Consider the following 17,322-nt stretch of genomic DNA (forward strand, 5'->3'; position numbering starts at 1 on the left):
CTGTGGTCCTGAGGCCAGGTTATAGGTTCAAACAGCAGAATATGCCTGGTATCTGGCTAATGCACAAAGCATGCATGTGAAAGAAACTAGCAGCTGCTGGTAATGCCTTCCTCTTACACACTTTACATACAAAGTCACTGAGATGCCTACTTTTCTGCACAGAATATCAGATTCTAGTACAGCCTGGTATGCACAAAATCAGTGAAGTTAAAATGTTTGCTAGTACCTGAATGGAATAAAAGCACTGTGGCATGAGACAGTCTTGTGATTGTATTAAACATTAAGGCCCTCTGGTGCGAGAAATGAATGGATGCTGAACTTCCCAGAACACAAAGGAATAGCAGCAAGAGCTAAGGACTGCATGCGTTGTTCGCTTTTGTGACAGCAATTGAATTTGTTGCCTGAAGTTGCAGAAACAGCTAGGCTGCCCCTTTCTAATGAAATCAGCGTCATTTTGTAACAGCTGGAAACAGGAGGGGGTTGAGCTAACAGTTATTCAAGGAAGTCTCAATAGGCTTCTCAGGCAACTAAAACAAAGCTCACACACAGCTGAAAACCAGTCACTGAATTTGTAAGTGGATATATTTAAGGATATATATATTTAAGAATACCTTGCCTACTAGAATTATAATCTAAGGTCTGACCAAACATCCAGTCATTCCATAGGAAAACACAGCTATGAGTTTCCACACACGTGGGAATTGCAACCACACATTCACTGCATCCAGGGCTTTCGGTGGCAAATGCTCATTTCCATGAGGGTTTTTGCATGTTTAGTCTGAGCCTAAGTGCCTATTGCTCATCCTGCTTTGACAACAAGGCCTGCCTGAAACCCAAGGAACAAGGACTGACAATCAATATAACTCATTTATTACATTGGCCCTCATTCAGGCACACTTGCAAGCCTAGACTGAGTACTCCTTTGTGTCACACCATACATAGTCCTCCTACAATGGCACAGGTATTTCCTCTAACAGTCTGTCTCTGAAGAACTCAAAGGGATGTGCAAGAGTTGATGGAAAAGACTAATATCATCCCCATAAGTCCTGTAACTGAAGGAGCCATAACTTTAAATCCTTCATCCAGACAGAAAATGCAGATTGTTTTTCAGAGGCTCTGGCCATTCATTGCTGTTTCTCTGTGAGATGGAATTACACACACACACACACACACACACACACCACAGAACCCCAACCCTAAGAGAGTTAAAGCTCACAACATTTCCCTTACATGTGGCACATGGCATCTTCAAACAATACAAGGTTCATGGTAGCGTTGACCTCATTATGGTTCTCCAATGCCTCCACTAGGATCTGGTTGAGAGACTCCCAACTCTGGACAGGCATGTACTTGGGCTCCCCTACTCCTCTGGCAAAATGACAAAATATGTTCAGCTTCCTTGTTTGCTCCAGGGTCTCTTCCATTTCCTAATGAGGAAGAACAACAATGAAACACAACATTCTGTTCACCAAACATAAAGCCTGTCCAAACTGAGCAAAAGAACCCAAATTAAAAAAAAAAAGTCTGCAGCCACCAACCAGCACCATCTCCTGGTTCTTGACTGAAGAACAGTTCCACTGCTCAAGCTCTTCCCTTCAACCCTTTCCAAGCAAGTAAAAGCTCTTAAACGCACATCTGCCTCTGAATGTAGCTCATCTTCTTATCATTTACATTTTAATGAAGTGATCCATGTGATTATTTGACATGCATTCATGTGTATACCCACCTACCCATACTATTCTATGGTTACCCAGGCAGATTCTCTTCTCATGATGGAGGAAAAGGCAGCCACACCTCCCTCTATCACACTCATAAAGCAATGTGCAATGCAGAAATTCAACACGGATACCTGGGAGAAAGCAAGTGGTAAATCGCACAATTTTTCCCATAGAGACATGCACACTAAAGGGGACAAATTGTATAATTACAGTCTCTGCATACAAATATAGTGGAGAGGATGCACCTGTTCTTTCAGCACAGGTACAAGGACTTTCACCCAGGTTAATGTCTGACCTGGGCCCATGTCACTCACATCATAAAATTTCTTCACAGTCTCTGTTTGCAATTTATCAAAGAGAACAAAGTCCTTTTCTTCCACCATCTTATCCCGGTATACCCGACTGGATTCGTGCAAGTACAGCTTTGCTAAATCTTGGGGAGTCTTCAAACAATCAGGAGTTGAAAACAGAATACCCTGAAAGGAAAGAGAAGCAGCAACGCATGAGTTGTTGTGGTGTGAATACAAATCTGCAGGCCAAGCTGCGCAACCAAGAAGTGAGAGCCAAATGGCAGACTGCCGCAATTCCCAAGCGTTTGGCGATGTAAGTTCCCACTGATGCCATGAGCCCACCGACGCCATGCCATGTCATTCTTGATTTGTGTATTACAGGACCACCTTGAAATTCCTCCTTCCAATTCAGGCTGTGCTCAGTGAATGCAAGTCCTGTCCATACATAAGAGGTACTTGACAAAAGGCACACGTCTTTCCCTCCGACCCTGCCACTTCAGTTTTTCTTAAACGACTACCAACTTCAAACTCTAAGGTCACCAATATAAATTATCATTGCCACCCCACATCAGAAGCATGTTCCAAAAGAGCGAGAAGGCAGAAAATCTATCTTCTTCCAAATACAAAAGATGACTCAAGTGTGTGGATGGGTTACAAAGTCTTCAGTTATCTTCAGGGTGTGCCCTCTCTTAAGCATCAAGGCTTAAGTGTCAATTGGCTCCAAAGGGACTTATGGTGTAACACTATGCAAGCCTACTTAAAAGTAAGTCCCATCAAGTTCAATGAGACCTACTCCCAGGTACATGTGCACAGGACAGCAGTCTAAGTTTACATTTCAGTTCAGGTTCAGCTGCAAATCCAATGCCTTGTTCACTGGCAAATTACAAATGACAACAAAATAAAAAGGGAAAAATTATTTAAAACATTTATACCCAATTTTGTTTGCCATCTTGGGAGTATGCAAGTATGCTCTGGCAGTGGTGTAGCATGGGCAGGGCCACAAGGGTGGTTGCCCTGGGCACAAAATTCTTAGGAGTGTACCATTTCAAAAAGAAAACAAAGGAAGTAGTAATAATAAATAAGAAATAGCATGCCCTTCCCCTCACACAGAAACAGTGGTGTGAGCATCTGACAGCAGCCTGCAGCAACTGCAGCCTGAGCACTGAAGGATTTGGGCTTGGAGGGGCTAGTGCTGGGGGGCCACTCATCAACTCGTGCTTGGGAGGCAACTGGGAGCTTGGGGGGGGGGGCCAGGAGGAGAGAACCGGTGCTGGAGGGAGGTGATGGAGTAAGAGGCAGAAGCGGCCACTTCTTACAAATAGTTCCTTATTTTTCCTTTGAATAGGCAGTGGCAGAGAACACAGTCACTCATCACCTCTTGCTCCAGGGACTTGAGGGGCAATTGGGGGCTTGGAGGCGGCCAAGAGGAGGGGCCTAGTGCTGGGGGAGATGGCATAGTGAGGGGTGACGAATGACAAGGGCTGCCAGCTCTCGCAAAGAGCTCCTTTTTTCCTGTAGAGGTAGCAGTAGTGAACACAGTGCCTTGCCACTTGTTGCCCCTTGCTGTGGCATCAGGGGGGTGAGCAGGCTAGGGGTGGGGGAGGCAGCAGAGGAAGGGGCGACGAGTTCTTATTTTTCTATAGAGGAGGTGGTGGCAGTGAACACAGCCTCTTGCCGCTCACTGCCCCTTGCTCTGGGGGCTGGGAGGTGACTGGGGGTGCTGGGGGTCAGCAGGAGGGGTCTGCTGCTGGGGGGGAAGCAACAAAGCAAGAGATGGCAGCAGTCAGAGACTGTGTTCTCCACCAGTAGCTCTTGAAAAGGAGTGCTGCTTTTTTTCCTCTCCAGAGGGAAAAAAGAAATTTTTTGCAACAGGAGGGGGAGTGGTGAGCACAGCCTCTGATCGCTGCCACCTCTTGCTCCCTGGGCTTGGGGGCAAGCAAGGGTAAGTAGGAGGAGGGCTGGGGCTGGAGAGAGGCAACAGAAGGAGGGGGCAGCAAGCTGCTGGAGAGAGCAGATGGGTTTTTTTCTCTCATTTTTAAACTCTTTTAAAGAGCCCAGGTGTGACATCACACCCGGAAGTGATGTCACTTCTGGGGCATCATTTTTAGCTCCACCCAGGCTCCAAAATTGTTGGCTATGCCACTGTGCTCCGGTGCCCTGCCAGTGCTTGACTCTTCACACTGCTGGAATGTTTCTTACAACTTTCATAAGGTAGTTTACTCCGGCAAAATGCTTGTTCTACCAGCAGGGCAGCCCAATAGGATTGGGGCGTAAGATCCAAAACGTACTACAGAATGGCTATCAGTACTTGAATTTGCATGCCTTTTGTGTAAGACATCCTGAAATTGTGAATAACTTAGGCAACTAGAAAATAGCAATTGTAAAAGCAATACTGAAGTGCCCTTGATATTCAAAGCCATTAAATATTGAATCACTTGATTTCCTGCCTAGGATTAAAGAGGGCATTAAAGGGCCACGATACCTAACATTTCTGTATTTGCATCAGCATTACAGGTTCAATGTAGTTTCTGATGTCTAAAGTTGAACAAATTACAAAAGAGAAAGTTATAGCCTCAAACCAATTTTAGTATTATCTTCTTGCCAGCATGAAAGTGAGAGGCACTTAATGCAACTATGTGGAAAGACAATCAGAACTCTCGGTTTCTTCTTACACAAAACACATTTATTGTTGATTTTTAAAACCTTTTCCTTTCTCGTGCCTGTGACACAATAGCACAAAAATCAATTGTGTTTGTGATAACACAAAATCAAGCACTTTCAGAAAAGGATCAAACAAGGAAGATGCCAAGAATTAAGGGACATATAGGACTAAAAAGCAATGGTGGGACACATACGCTTCCCCACTCCTCCTATATAATAGGCTATGCAGACAAAACTCTCCAGCTAACAAGTGCCACAAATTATGAGAAAGACAAGTTTCCATTTGACTGCTATGCATCTCTGTTTTCTGAAAGTGCTTGTTACTAACGAATCAACACCTATAAAAGATGTATAGACCTATATACAATGCTGGCGCCAGGCTACTGAGGGCCATGGGGCAAAGGACCTGCACAGGACCACCCATCAGGGCCATCCCATCCATGAGGCCAACTGAAGCAGACTGGTTGGGTACCTGTCTCTGTTTGCCAACTTGCCTCTACTGGTCCTCCTTCTAGTCCCTGGTTTGGAAAACAAAGAGGGGGAGAGAAAGAGGAAATGTGGAGGAGCGGGGAGTGTCCTGAGCTAGAACACTGGAAGGTGGGAGGAACAGAGGCTGGCACATTCTCAGGCAAGGAGGGCACCATTTGGCATGCAGACTCAGGAGGTCTTGGGCTGGCCCTGCCCCATAGTATTCATCCATCTTCTGGCAGTGTATTGGACATTGCCACCAGTACTGAGGTTTCAAGGGCTGGTCTGATAAGATGGTCAGTGCCCAAGCTGGTGAATCTCTTATGCCATTCTTTCCTATATATGCCATGGCCAATTCAGTCTGAAAGCAGCTGCCCAATTTCAATTCCCCATTAACAGTCGCAAAATGGACCAGTACAAGCAGCAAAGAAAGGAACTGAACTCATCAGCAGAACAGTCATCTTATATTCTGGTGAATACAGTACCCTGTCATTTTCTTGCCATGCTGTGGAACAGCTCTTGGAGGATAAACGGTCTAATGTAGACAGGATCATTCCCTTTAATTTCAAAGCTACACCTAACTAAGGGAATATACACCCACAGGAACAGACACACCCAAAGGAATAAGTGGCAACCCCCTAAATGGAATAGCTACTTACTTGGAAGACATTGGAGAAGTCTCTTAGGTTGAAGTTGTAATGAAATTTGATAGCTGTTGGCAGGAATGTGGTTGCAACTTTCAGGTGCAGGGCAAGAGCCAGATTTATTAACTGCAGTGATGACTTCTGTAAAGCCCCAGAGAAGTTTCCCCGCTTCAGATGCTGCATAAGGATACTGCTATAAATGGTGGACAGAGCTTCTGATCCAGGAAATGAGAGCGCAAACACGCTGAAGTGGCGCTGCATGCAGGAAAACACAATACAGATTGGGAGGCATTGTATGTAAACCAAAACAAGGTTTGGATGAAATAATCTCATTCACTGGTGCAGATTTTTTCTTATCTCAAATAACAAGTGCTTCAAGAGTTTTCATGTACTTTTTCCCAAAGGGAAGAATAATCTATTATTATACCCAGTGACCTACAAACAAAATAGTAATCAATTAAGTAAAAGTAAGTGGTAGTGGTCATGTCAGGTCAAAAGTGAATGTTCTTTATAATGCTGAACATCATGGAATCTATCTACCTGGAAACAACTTAATAGTTCAGAGCTAACTGCCTGCCTCAGAAGTGCAGTATTTGACCTGCCAATTTGGCCACATTCTACATATGAACAACTCCTGCCTAGTCAAGCAAGTATATGATGCCAAAAGTACTGGCAAAAGACCAAGAGAGAAAATGAAGAAAAGATGGCTTAACATCACCCAAGAGGTCTTGAAATATGCAAAATGGGGTTTACCAACTGCCACACAACTTTGTCAATATCACGAGAGATGGTATAATATCATTGAGGATGCTGCTATGTTGTTTCAACAGGGACTTGCTTTATAACATGACCGTGGACAATAAACAGAGAGAGAGAGAGAGAGAGAGAGAGAGAGAGAGATGGTGCTTTAGGTAATCAAAGCCTTCTCTACGTTTTATAGTTTATTCCCACCACCAGAAGGGGACAGCAGAGGATGAGATGGTAAGATAGTGTCAGCGAGGCAATGAACACGAATTTCGACAAACTCGAATTTCGAAGTTAGTGGTAGATGGAGGCCAGGCATGCTGTGGTCCATGGGGTCATGAAGAATCACATATAACTTAACGACCAAACAACAACAATCCACCACCATTCGAGAGTCGTTTCTGCTCATATCTAGTCTTTACTTTGCCATTGGTGACAAACCTTGAGTTCATTTTCTTCCAAAATGTTTTAAATTGCTGAAATGTGTATCAACACAGGCAGAATCTAACCTAGTTTATAAATGCTGCAGATCTTTAACCCCTGTATGTTACCAGCAGTGCTTCTCCAAGCCAAGTGAACAAGCATTACCTGCAAGCGTGGGTTGATGGTGAAGCTACCTGCTGTAGGATTCATGCATGACACGTATTGTACATTCATGATTTCTTTCAGGGACAGCTTGTTTCTGTCATACCTTTGCCAGAAGAAAAAAGAGAATGCATCATCCTAATCACTGCCTATTAGAGACAAACAGCAGTGCATCTGCTGGACATTGCCAAGTCTCAACCAACATGCTGGAGGGGTACTGGGCACCTGCTGCAACCCAGCTGTTTACAGTTAACATTCCAGCAGAGGCTGCATGATTAGGGGAAATGAGGTTAAGTTTACATATGCTTGCATGACACTTAGCACATCAGGGATTTGATTACAAGTTCAGCACCACACTTCCATTACAGCATGCACACATGATGCTCAAGGAGCTCTTGGTGTAGCACTATTCAGTCACCATGATGACCCCTTCAAAGATATATGCCATTGGCGATGAGCACGCAAGATTCTATATGTGTTATTAATTTCAAAATGTCCCATAATAGTTCTCTAGCAACTGTGGGTTGTCCACCCAAAGGACTGAAGAGCTTGTATAACTCTTCAGTGGTTTTTTTTTTTTTTGGGGGGGGGGGAACTATGATTATGATTAAGGTGCCATCTGGGATGAAAAACTAGCCCAACAGTTCATGTAGGAAGAGTTTTTTTTTCCTCATATTCACTTGCCTAGTCTAGATGAAGAGGCAAAAAAAGCAGAACATTGGCCACCCTGCTGACTAGACCAAACCTCATCTTCATGAGGACTAAACCTTCCTGTGCTCATTTAGTTCTGTGCATAGTAAGGCAGCAGAAACAATGCTGGTCTATATCAAATCTATGCCGACACAATGACAAGTCATCATAGTGACTGAAACTATCATTATCCTGTAGGAAAAAAAGAGAACTTTGCCAAAGAGCCAACACAGGAGGATATAGCAAATTACTTCAAAAGAGTCACATGAGGACCCAGTGCTATCCATCTTTCCAGGGCTGATGTAGCTGGCATGCAGCCCCAAGATAAGGGAACAAACTTTCCCTTACCTTTTGGAAGCCTCTGTGACTCACCCACCCACCCCCCCACCCCAGATGCAGCTCACACCCCGTTGGTACAGCTGCATCAGTGTGGGAAAGTTGGATAGGATCAGACCCTGAGTCTGCTTTTGGTACAATATTCTATGAGCTCCTACAAGTAACCCCTAATTTCACTGGGGCTATAGCCCCAGGGGACTGTAATAGGGCAGTATGTAAGTAAATATCCCAAGAATAAGCCAACAGAGAAGCCAAGTTGAGAATTGTTAAGATACTACTGGATTACAAGGAAACATATCAATAAATGGGAAGAAGAGGACTGTGTGGTGTGTGTGATCCTAGTGCTGAATGAAATGCAAAAGATACCAAAGAAAATGGCTTACCAGTGCCCATAGTCTAGATGCTGGCGGATCAGTGTGTGAGGCTGAACTGTCCCATAAGTGTCTACTTCAGGCATATTCATGTCATCAATGAAGTAAATAAGTTTCTTGTTGCCAGGAGGTCCGTAATTCCTTCCAGCCTTTTTATCCAGTGGTTTCTCAAGAACAGCTGTAAGAAATCAAATGCTCAGAAATTTTTAAAAAGTCATAATCTGGTGTGCCGCAAGTGGTCCACAAGTGTGCCACAGGAATTTGGGGGAAGATCATTTATTCGTAGGGCCAATGGGGTTGTGAGCCCCCCACTGGCAGCAGGGTGTGCCTTGTCAATTGGCAAAAACCTGGTGGTGTGCCTCGACAATTTTAGTGCCTTGCAAGCGTGCCATGAGATGGAAAAGGTTGAAAATCACTGGTTTAGACAATGAGTCAAAAGGGATAAGGAAAGCATTGAAATAAAAGGAAAAAAGTTTTAGAAGGACGGCATGCAATTCAATTTTGGTGACAGTAAGTTTAAGATGCCACACCTCCAGGAGCATGGGATTTCCCTTTTCACACACTTCCACAATCTGCGTATTAGGTGAAGAAGGATTTCTATTGGTAGCCAAGACCATAACTATGCTTGGTGAATGCAAGCTGTAAATAAAGTTTAGTAAATAGCAATTCTAGACAAGATTTATTTATTTATTTATAAGTTGAGAGACATTTACCAGGAACTTAACCAGGTACAGTTGTGGAGACCAAAAGGTATATACAGTGTATACCTTTTTGGTACATACATTGTTTGGGCAAGAACCCACAAGAGGAGCAATGCTGTGACCACCATCACCTGCTGCTCCAAAAGAAGCTTCTTGCCAATGAATCCTAAGGGCCACACCATATCACAGGGCAGAACTAGACATTAGATAGACAGGGGTAGGCAATCTACAGCCCACAGTTCGGATCCAGCCCATTACCCAAAATCATCCAGCCTATAGCCCCAAAACATGCCCACTTGGCCCGCGGTGGTCCTAGAAAAGAATTCAAGTCTGTCATTCTGTGTCTGTAAAGTTTACAAGTAAGCAAACCAAGGTCAGAAGCTTCCTTTGAGTGTCATTCTCTGTCTGGGCATGCATCTCTCCACGTCATGACCATGTCTTCTTTCTTAGCTCTATGGCCTAATTGGGAGGTTTGCGCATGTGTTCTTACTATTGAGAGACCCAATATCTGACCCCTACGAGGAAGAAGGTTGCCGACCTTGGCTTGAAAGGAAATGCATATGACATAACCATGTCATGCATTTTGCCATCCTTGCTGCACACAGTTGGCTGTCAGAAAGGGAGGAGATGCATAATATGATACTGTTTTTTTCTTCTTAAATGAAAAGCCTACATGGGTTTAGTCAATAAAACACTTTCGGCAGCACAGTTGTATTTTTAAGTTGTGTAATAATTCTACAGTTCAGAACATTTATCCACGATATTGATCACTTTCTCTTTGACATCTGACCATATTTTAGCCTGGGAAGTCACACACCAGAAGAAAAGCCATTGGGTGGGGTGGCAAGTCCCTAGAGGATGTACATCAGAACTATCAAACATTATTTCAAAGGCTAAGAACACAACTATATTTTTTCAGTAAGAAGATGACTGAGCCACAGTGCCACAGGCTTTGCTATTTGGACATCTGTTTGCATTGCTTATTACCCAGATGATCACTGACAAGCTGTCTCAGACTGTGGAGAGACTATTCAAATTCAAGCCAAGTTAGTCAAACAAATGGAAGATTAACCTGGACAAACAGTGCACAAAGCTGGTGACCAAGAATGCTAAGCTATGTGAAGGGTGTTTGGTCTGTGCAGCAATCATCAAACGGAAGCTATGTGTCACAGAAAGGTACCACTTTGTCTGCAGTGAAATTGTAAGTTGTACAACAAAAGCTTCTTACTAGTCATCACTCAGAGATGCCAACCCTCACACACAAACAAATGAAACAGAGAACAGTGTGATATCAAAGAAAAGTGCCACGGGCAATTTAGGAGCTAATGTGGAAGGACAAGGGAAAACCACCCAGATGAATCGCATGTTATCATTTGCAAAATTCAACACTGGATACATACTTCTGTTCTTTGTGCTTACTGCATCCAGCAGTAATAAATAATTATGATTTTTCTGTTGGTACAATTATGAGTAGGAATATTGCCTTCAGCTAAACCTCTCCCCCATATTACGTATACTAGCCCTCACTGACAAAACTGATGGGAAGGACTAAGGAAATAAAGCATAAGATAAAATAAAAAAAATTAGTGCTCGCAAGAACAGTTTTTACTTTGGGAAGAACTAAGCAGAAAGATACAAAATGAATGCAAGCAATAATAAAATTCTTGGATATTCTGTTATGACCCCTTCCCTGTATTAGGCATATATGACAGACGCTTAAAGACAGGCATGAACATTTTTTTCTAAACTGTCAATCTTATGAGAACAAATTGCTATTGAAAATGTGCCAAGGCTTGCTGCGCTTGTGTTTTGACTCAGGGGCATGTTGTTTTGCCATGATAACCACTATTAGAGTCACTTTATACATTCTACCTTCTAAGATTAAATTTCTGTGTTGCAAAAAGTGTGTACTTCTTAAGTACGAATGACAGCGCAAGCAACACTTCAGTGTCAGGAACTGCTGTATGCACAGACTGCCTGATGCTTATAATTGTGGGGGGGGGGGGAGAACCACATGCATCAGTCTAACTACACTCAAAGGTACAGGCTTTTAATTTGCTGTTATATTATAAAAGCAGTGGCTTTTAGTAATACTTTGTCATTGTTACAGAGAAGCTGCAAGAATAAAATGTTGTCAGACATCTGCAACTTCTAATTTACAATGAACTCCTTAATGATTACATGGCCAAGATATTGAAGAGTTATCACTGGCTTTTCACTACACTGATTATATATTTACAGGTTATTAAAAAGTGCTTTCTGCTTCTCATTCAGCATCCATTGGTAAGAATTCATGTTTTCTCAACTACTGACAGCTTATGGCACAAAAGAACCTGAAGTGCTGAGTGAAAGATAACACCTTTGTCAATGCACAATGCATAAAGCACAATTTCCTTTCAACAACCACCTCCCCCTTACCCACAAATTTGAAATTTCTGAAAGCAAGATACAGTCTTTCAAACAAGTATTTAATTAGAGCTTAATTAACATAGGAAACATCCCTTTTAGGGATTTAACAAGTATGCAAGAGATATATCAATTTGAAATGCAATTACTGAGAGATCAAATGACAAGTTCGTAAAAGCAGCATTTTAATTTGAGAATATTTCTCACAATAATATCAAAAGTCACATGTCTCCAGCACAGAAACACTCAGATTCCAATTACACTGGAATAAACAGTCACAGGGTTTTAGGGTTATTAAGCATCTGCTGTGCTTCCCAGAGGCTGATGGGCTGGGAGACATTCGTTTCTGCGGAATTCTCTGGGGGCAAATTTGCCACGTGAAGAAGCCTTGCACAAGGCTCTATAGCTTGAAATGGGATTTAGATGGCTCAATGGCCTTTTGCAAAATCTTTCCAGGATTAAAGGCATTACGTTCTACAACTAATTGCATCTGAAAATCTGTTAAGTACCATGACCACGCAGGGCAATACAAAGCATTTTGAAGGAACATAATGCTGTTGGATGCCACATGGGACATCCCATCCCACTGCCTTCTCCAATGTGAAGCTATTTGCTTCAGGCCATATACACTAATGTGAAGCTATTTGCTTCACCCTGTAAACACTTGTAGACATACATCTCTTATGCATGCAGGATGTCCATTCACTGAAACTGAAATATCCAATCTTTCTACATACCCTTTGTATTTGCAGATCAGGCACTTCAAATTGCAATGAATGGGAAACTCTTGCCAGCAGGCAGAATTCCATAAGCACATTAAAATGTCTATGCCTATACACAATTGCTAGGTAGAGCCTCATCAGACTGCAACAGTACTTAACAATACAATAACTATATCTAGAAGCCTGCATGGCATAGTAATACTACATGGAACTGAATCCCTAGTTTAAAATCAAATTCCAGTAGCACATGTGAGCAAACACATGTGAAAATCCGCTGAATTATCTGTGAACACAGACTAAGCAGGCAAAGAGTAAAAATATTCCCAGTTTATTAAAAACCCCACAGGCAAAGGAATTACGTATGGAAATGTGAAAAAAGAAGGGAGGAAAGGCATAACAATGTGTGAACGTGGCTGGACACAAAGAAACAACTTGGCAAATGGGATGCAGCAAGTACTAACTCCCAGCTGAGGGAGGAAGGATGCTACTCAAGAGCAAAGTACACACAAACCTGTGGCCTAAACCAGTGAAGTCTTCAGGCTACCTTCTAGTGAACAGAGCAAACAAAACAAAAATAAATTCCACAGACACATCTAGCTAGAAATAGAGTCCCTATTTGCTAGTCACTTTGTTGTCTCAGGAAAATCAATCCCTGCACTTCAAATTGGAGAGTAAGGGTCCAGTCCTATCCAACTTTCCAATGCAATGCAGCCCCAAGGAAAGGGAACAAACATTCCCTTACCTGGAGGAGGACTCCATGACTGCCCCCCTACCGCAGGATGCAACACATGCTATGTTGGCACAGCTGCACCAGGGTTTGAAAATTGGATAGGATTTGGCCCTAAATGGGTCTGCCTTCTGCACCAGATTTAAGAACAGACCTGGCAGGAACACAATCACGCATTTCCCTGCATTTGAACTGGAATAGTGGAGATGTGATGATGTCACAGTGTTAATGACTGAATCCCACCTGGCCACTCCATCCTATCCCTCTACCTAGACAGAGAAGTTTGGCTACCAAATCAATAAGTGCATGCCAATCTCAGTAGGAGGCTTGGCTATATCAGACATCAAAAAGGTGTGGCAGAACATGGCTATCTGGAAATGGTGTTTTCTAACATAGAATAAAGTCTCCCGCAGGATGATGTCCCAGCAGCTTTTAGGCTGCTGAACCAACAGAAATGTTTCTTGGAGATTAGAAGTATCCTAAACTAAGAAATAATAGGGGGGGGGGAGAATATTTATCACAGACAGTATTTCAGGGAAAGGGAAAGACCAATAGCCCAATCCTCAGTGTTGGGAACTCAAGTCAGGTGACTCAGACTCAAGTCACAAAAATGCATGATTTTGGGTGACTGTGACTCGTGAGTTGCATGCATGGAAAGACTCTGAAAAAGAACATAAGAACAGCCCCACTGGATCAGGCCATAGGCCCATCTACTCCAGCTTCCTGTATCTCACAGCAGCCCACCAAACGCCCCAGGGAGCACACCAGATAACAAGAGACCTCATCCTGGTGCCCTCCCTTGCATCTGGCATCTGACATAGCCCATTTCTAAAATCAGGAGGTCGCACATACACATCATGACTTGTAACCCTTAATGGATTTTTCCTCCAGAAACTTGTCCAATCCCCTTTTAAATGCGTCCAGGCCAGATGCCATCACCACATCCTGTGGCAAGGAGTTCCACAGACCAACCACACGCTGAGTAAAGAAATATTTTCTTTTGTCTATCCTAACTCTCCCAACACTCAATTTTAGTGGATGTCCCCTGGTTCTGGTGTTATGTGAGAGTGGAAAGAGCATCTCTCTATCCACTTTATCCTTCCCATGCATAATTTTGTATGTCTCAGTCATGTCCCCCCTCAGGCGTCTCTTTTCTAGGCTGAAGAGGCCCAAATGCTGTAGCCTTTCCTCATAAGGAAGGTGCCCCAGCCCAGTAATCATCTTAGTCGCTCTCTTTTGCACCTTTTTCATTTCCACTATGTCTTTTTTGAGATGCGGCGACCAGAAATGGACACAATACTCCAGGTGTGGCCTTACCATTGATTTGTACGGCGGCATTATAATATTAGCCGTTTTGTTGTCAATACCTTTTCTAATGATCCCAAGCATAGAATTGGCCTTCTTCACTGCCACCGCACATTGGGTCGACACTTTCATCGACGTGTCCACCACCACCACAAGATCTCTCTCCTGATCTGTCACAGACAGCTCAGAACCCATCAGCCTATATCTAAAGTTTTGATTTTTTGCCCCAATGTGCATGACCTTACACTTACTGACATTGAAGCACATCTGCCATTTTGCTGCCCATTCTGCCAGTCTGGAGAGATCCTTCTGGAGCTCCTCACAATCACTTCTGGTCTTCACCACTTGGAAAAGTTGGGTGTCATCTGCAAACTTAGCCACCTCACTGCTCAACCCTGTCTCCAGGTCATTTATGAAGAGGTTGAAAAGCACCGGTCCCAGGACAGATCCTTGGGGCACACCGCTTTTCATTTCTCTCCATTGTGAAAAATGCCCATTGACACCTACTCTCTGTTTCCTGGTCTTCAACCAGTTCTCAATCCACGAGAGGACCTGTCCTCTAATTCCCTGACTGTGGAGATTTTTTAGTAACCTTTGGTGAGGGACTTGAGTCAGGGTCTGCCTGACTTGGCACACATCCCCACGCATGCTGACTCGAGTCTGTCTGTGTCTGGGGGTGCTTGCTTACTGTTTCCATGGCATGGAAAACCTCATGGTGCCATCATTCTGATTGGTGAGCAGCAGGGAGTTCCAGCCAGGAGACAAGGAAGGGTTAATGTGAGCAGGAGCAGGGAGGCAGGACTGGGCTCTCTTTTCCTGATAGGAAGGAAGGAAGGGATGATCATTGGACAAAAGATGGGCCTTCTGATATTTCAATTGGCTGAAGAAGGGGAGGAGGAGGGGAGGGGAAACCCTCATTGAATGACCAGCTGCAGTAAGACTACTTCTGAGTAGGGTAGCAAAGGATCGGGTCATCCTGGTAAGCCTCTCAGCTGCTGCTTGTGACCCTCCTCCCTCTCGCAGTTTCTGTTCCGGCTCTCATGCAGTCCCTCCCACCTGTTTACAGATGGAAGGGAACAGCAGGGGAATAGTTAAACAGAACTCTCTCTCACACACACACACACACACACACACACATACATACACACACAGCCTGGCAGTAGCCCCATTTTTCCCACAGTGGGCTTTATAAATGGGGTGACTCAGACCAGGAAGACAGAGAAGGCAAGAAAGGAGTTCATTGAAATCACGCTTTGCACAGCATGGCTCTGTTGTTACTTGAGAGGGAGGGGGGCCGTCACTGAATGGCTGAAGAAGCTCATTGCAATGGCTCATTGCCTGACTGAAGAGGGACTATTTCTAAGTAAAGCTGCAAGGATCGGGTTGCCCTGGTAAGCCTTGCAGCTGCTGCTCTTGACTCTCTTCCCTCTTGCCACTTCTGTCCCAGCTTTCTCGCCATCCCTCCCACCCCTCCTGCTCTCTTTACAGATGGGCGGGAACATCAAGGGAGTGTTCAAAGAGAGTTCCGACACACACAGTCCCCAGCAGCAGCCCAATTTTTTCCCCACGGTGGGCTTTTTAAAGGGAGGGGGTGACTCAACTTGAGTCCATCACAGTCACTAAAGGGTGACTAAGAGACTCAGAAACTGCTCCTGTTGTGACTCTTTTTCAAGTCAAGTCGAGTCGAGTCTCGCGGGGTAGTGACTTGGCACCTCAAGTCAATCCATGTTGGGTTTCCCCATCCCTGCCAATCCTATTGGGTAGAATGCTGGCAGAACAGCATAGACTACATTATGGCAGCCATAAAAAGGGCTCCGCAGCACGTGAAGTTGCGCACTGCAGGTGTGCCAGCAGTGGCCAGATCAGCCTCTTTCATGCTGATGGATTGTCATGGGCCTGCCAACAAAGGGAGGCTAGTGTGGAAGGCGAGATGGGACAGGGGAGGTAGAACGAGTGGCAATGGGGCAGGGGAAAGGCAGCCACAGAATCCTAACCCCCTTCCCACAACCAGGTCTCACAGCAAGAGTTCACGTGGGCCTGCGCCAGCGATTTCAGTAGAGCAGATCTCTCTGCACAGTGGTCACTTACCCCCAGTGTTAAGGGAATGAATGCACCCAAAAGAGACCTCTGTGACTCCCCCCACCCCCGCAGAATGCAGCAGTAGCCATTTTAGTATCACTGGATTGATGGGGGGAAGAGTAGGATTTGGGAATAACTGATGCTGGGCAAGCAAACAACAACTGCAAGGCTGTCCAGAAAGTCTTTCATAATCTTGCTTTGCTGTAAACCTTAAAAGAGTAACGCAGACCCATCAGATGGGAACCATCAAAAATAAGAGTCAAAAGATACTCCAAACAGAAGAGCAAAGAAAAATCTAGAGGATGAACTGCATAAACCAACATAAAAGAAATGGAAATCACGTCCAGCACACACTAGCAACTGTAACAATGTCTGAAGCTTATGCCCCCCACTTACCAGCACAGTGCAAAACTTATTTCAGTTTCCTTCCACGCCTGTAAACTTACTTCACAGTCCAAGTCAACATGAAAAAACTGCTGCTGTCTCTCTGTGTATAGAATTTGACAGCAAGGAACAAATCCCCCCACCATCAGTACTGAAATAATCATGTGTAAGTGTTATCTTCCTGGTCAGAAACACCACTGGGATTGAACTCAATCAGTACAGTCACAGAAACCACCATCTTTCAAGTCATCATTGGCATCCTTCAGTCTCGGAAGACTATGGGATCGCGCTCTGAATGGTGGTTCTGGAACAGAGTGTCCTTTCCAGTGCGCGAAGCCTGGGTAAAGTAGATATGGAGGATAGACACTTTCCCATGCAGCAAATCCCCCCTCTCCACGTTGCTGAAATGGTCCAATGGAAAGGCAGAAGCCAATACAGTTGGTTCCAGCGGCGTCGCAGGAGTTGCCAGAACGTGGCTGTGTTCAGCCATG

The 17,322-nt window shown here is 44.2% G+C and overlaps 1 protein-coding gene across 1 annotated transcript in view; it reads right to left on the reverse strand.

The window, feature by feature from the left end:
- DNAH9 (dynein axonemal heavy chain 9) overlaps positions 1 to 17,322 on the reverse strand; it is a 275,746-nt gene that overhangs the window by 140,411 nt on the left and 118,013 nt on the right. Inside the window, exons 39-43 of the mRNA XM_066612893.1 lie at positions 8,520 to 8,685; positions 7,114 to 7,216; positions 5,797 to 6,036; positions 2,033 to 2,194; positions 1,231 to 1,427 (exon numbers count right to left, since the gene is read on the reverse strand). Coding sequence (XP_066468990.1) covers positions 1,231 to 1,427; positions 2,033 to 2,194; positions 5,797 to 6,036; positions 7,114 to 7,216; positions 8,520 to 8,685 — 868 coding nt within the window. The remainder of the gene's footprint in view (positions 1 to 1,230; positions 1,428 to 2,032; positions 2,195 to 5,796; positions 6,037 to 7,113; positions 7,217 to 8,519; positions 8,686 to 17,322) is intronic.

The sequence above is a fragment of the Tiliqua scincoides genome, chromosome 2, assembly GCF_035046505.1.
Source record: "Tiliqua scincoides isolate rTilSci1 chromosome 2, rTilSci1.hap2, whole genome shotgun sequence".
Lineage (NCBI taxonomy): Eukaryota > Metazoa > Chordata > Lepidosauria > Squamata > Scincidae > Tiliqua > Tiliqua scincoides.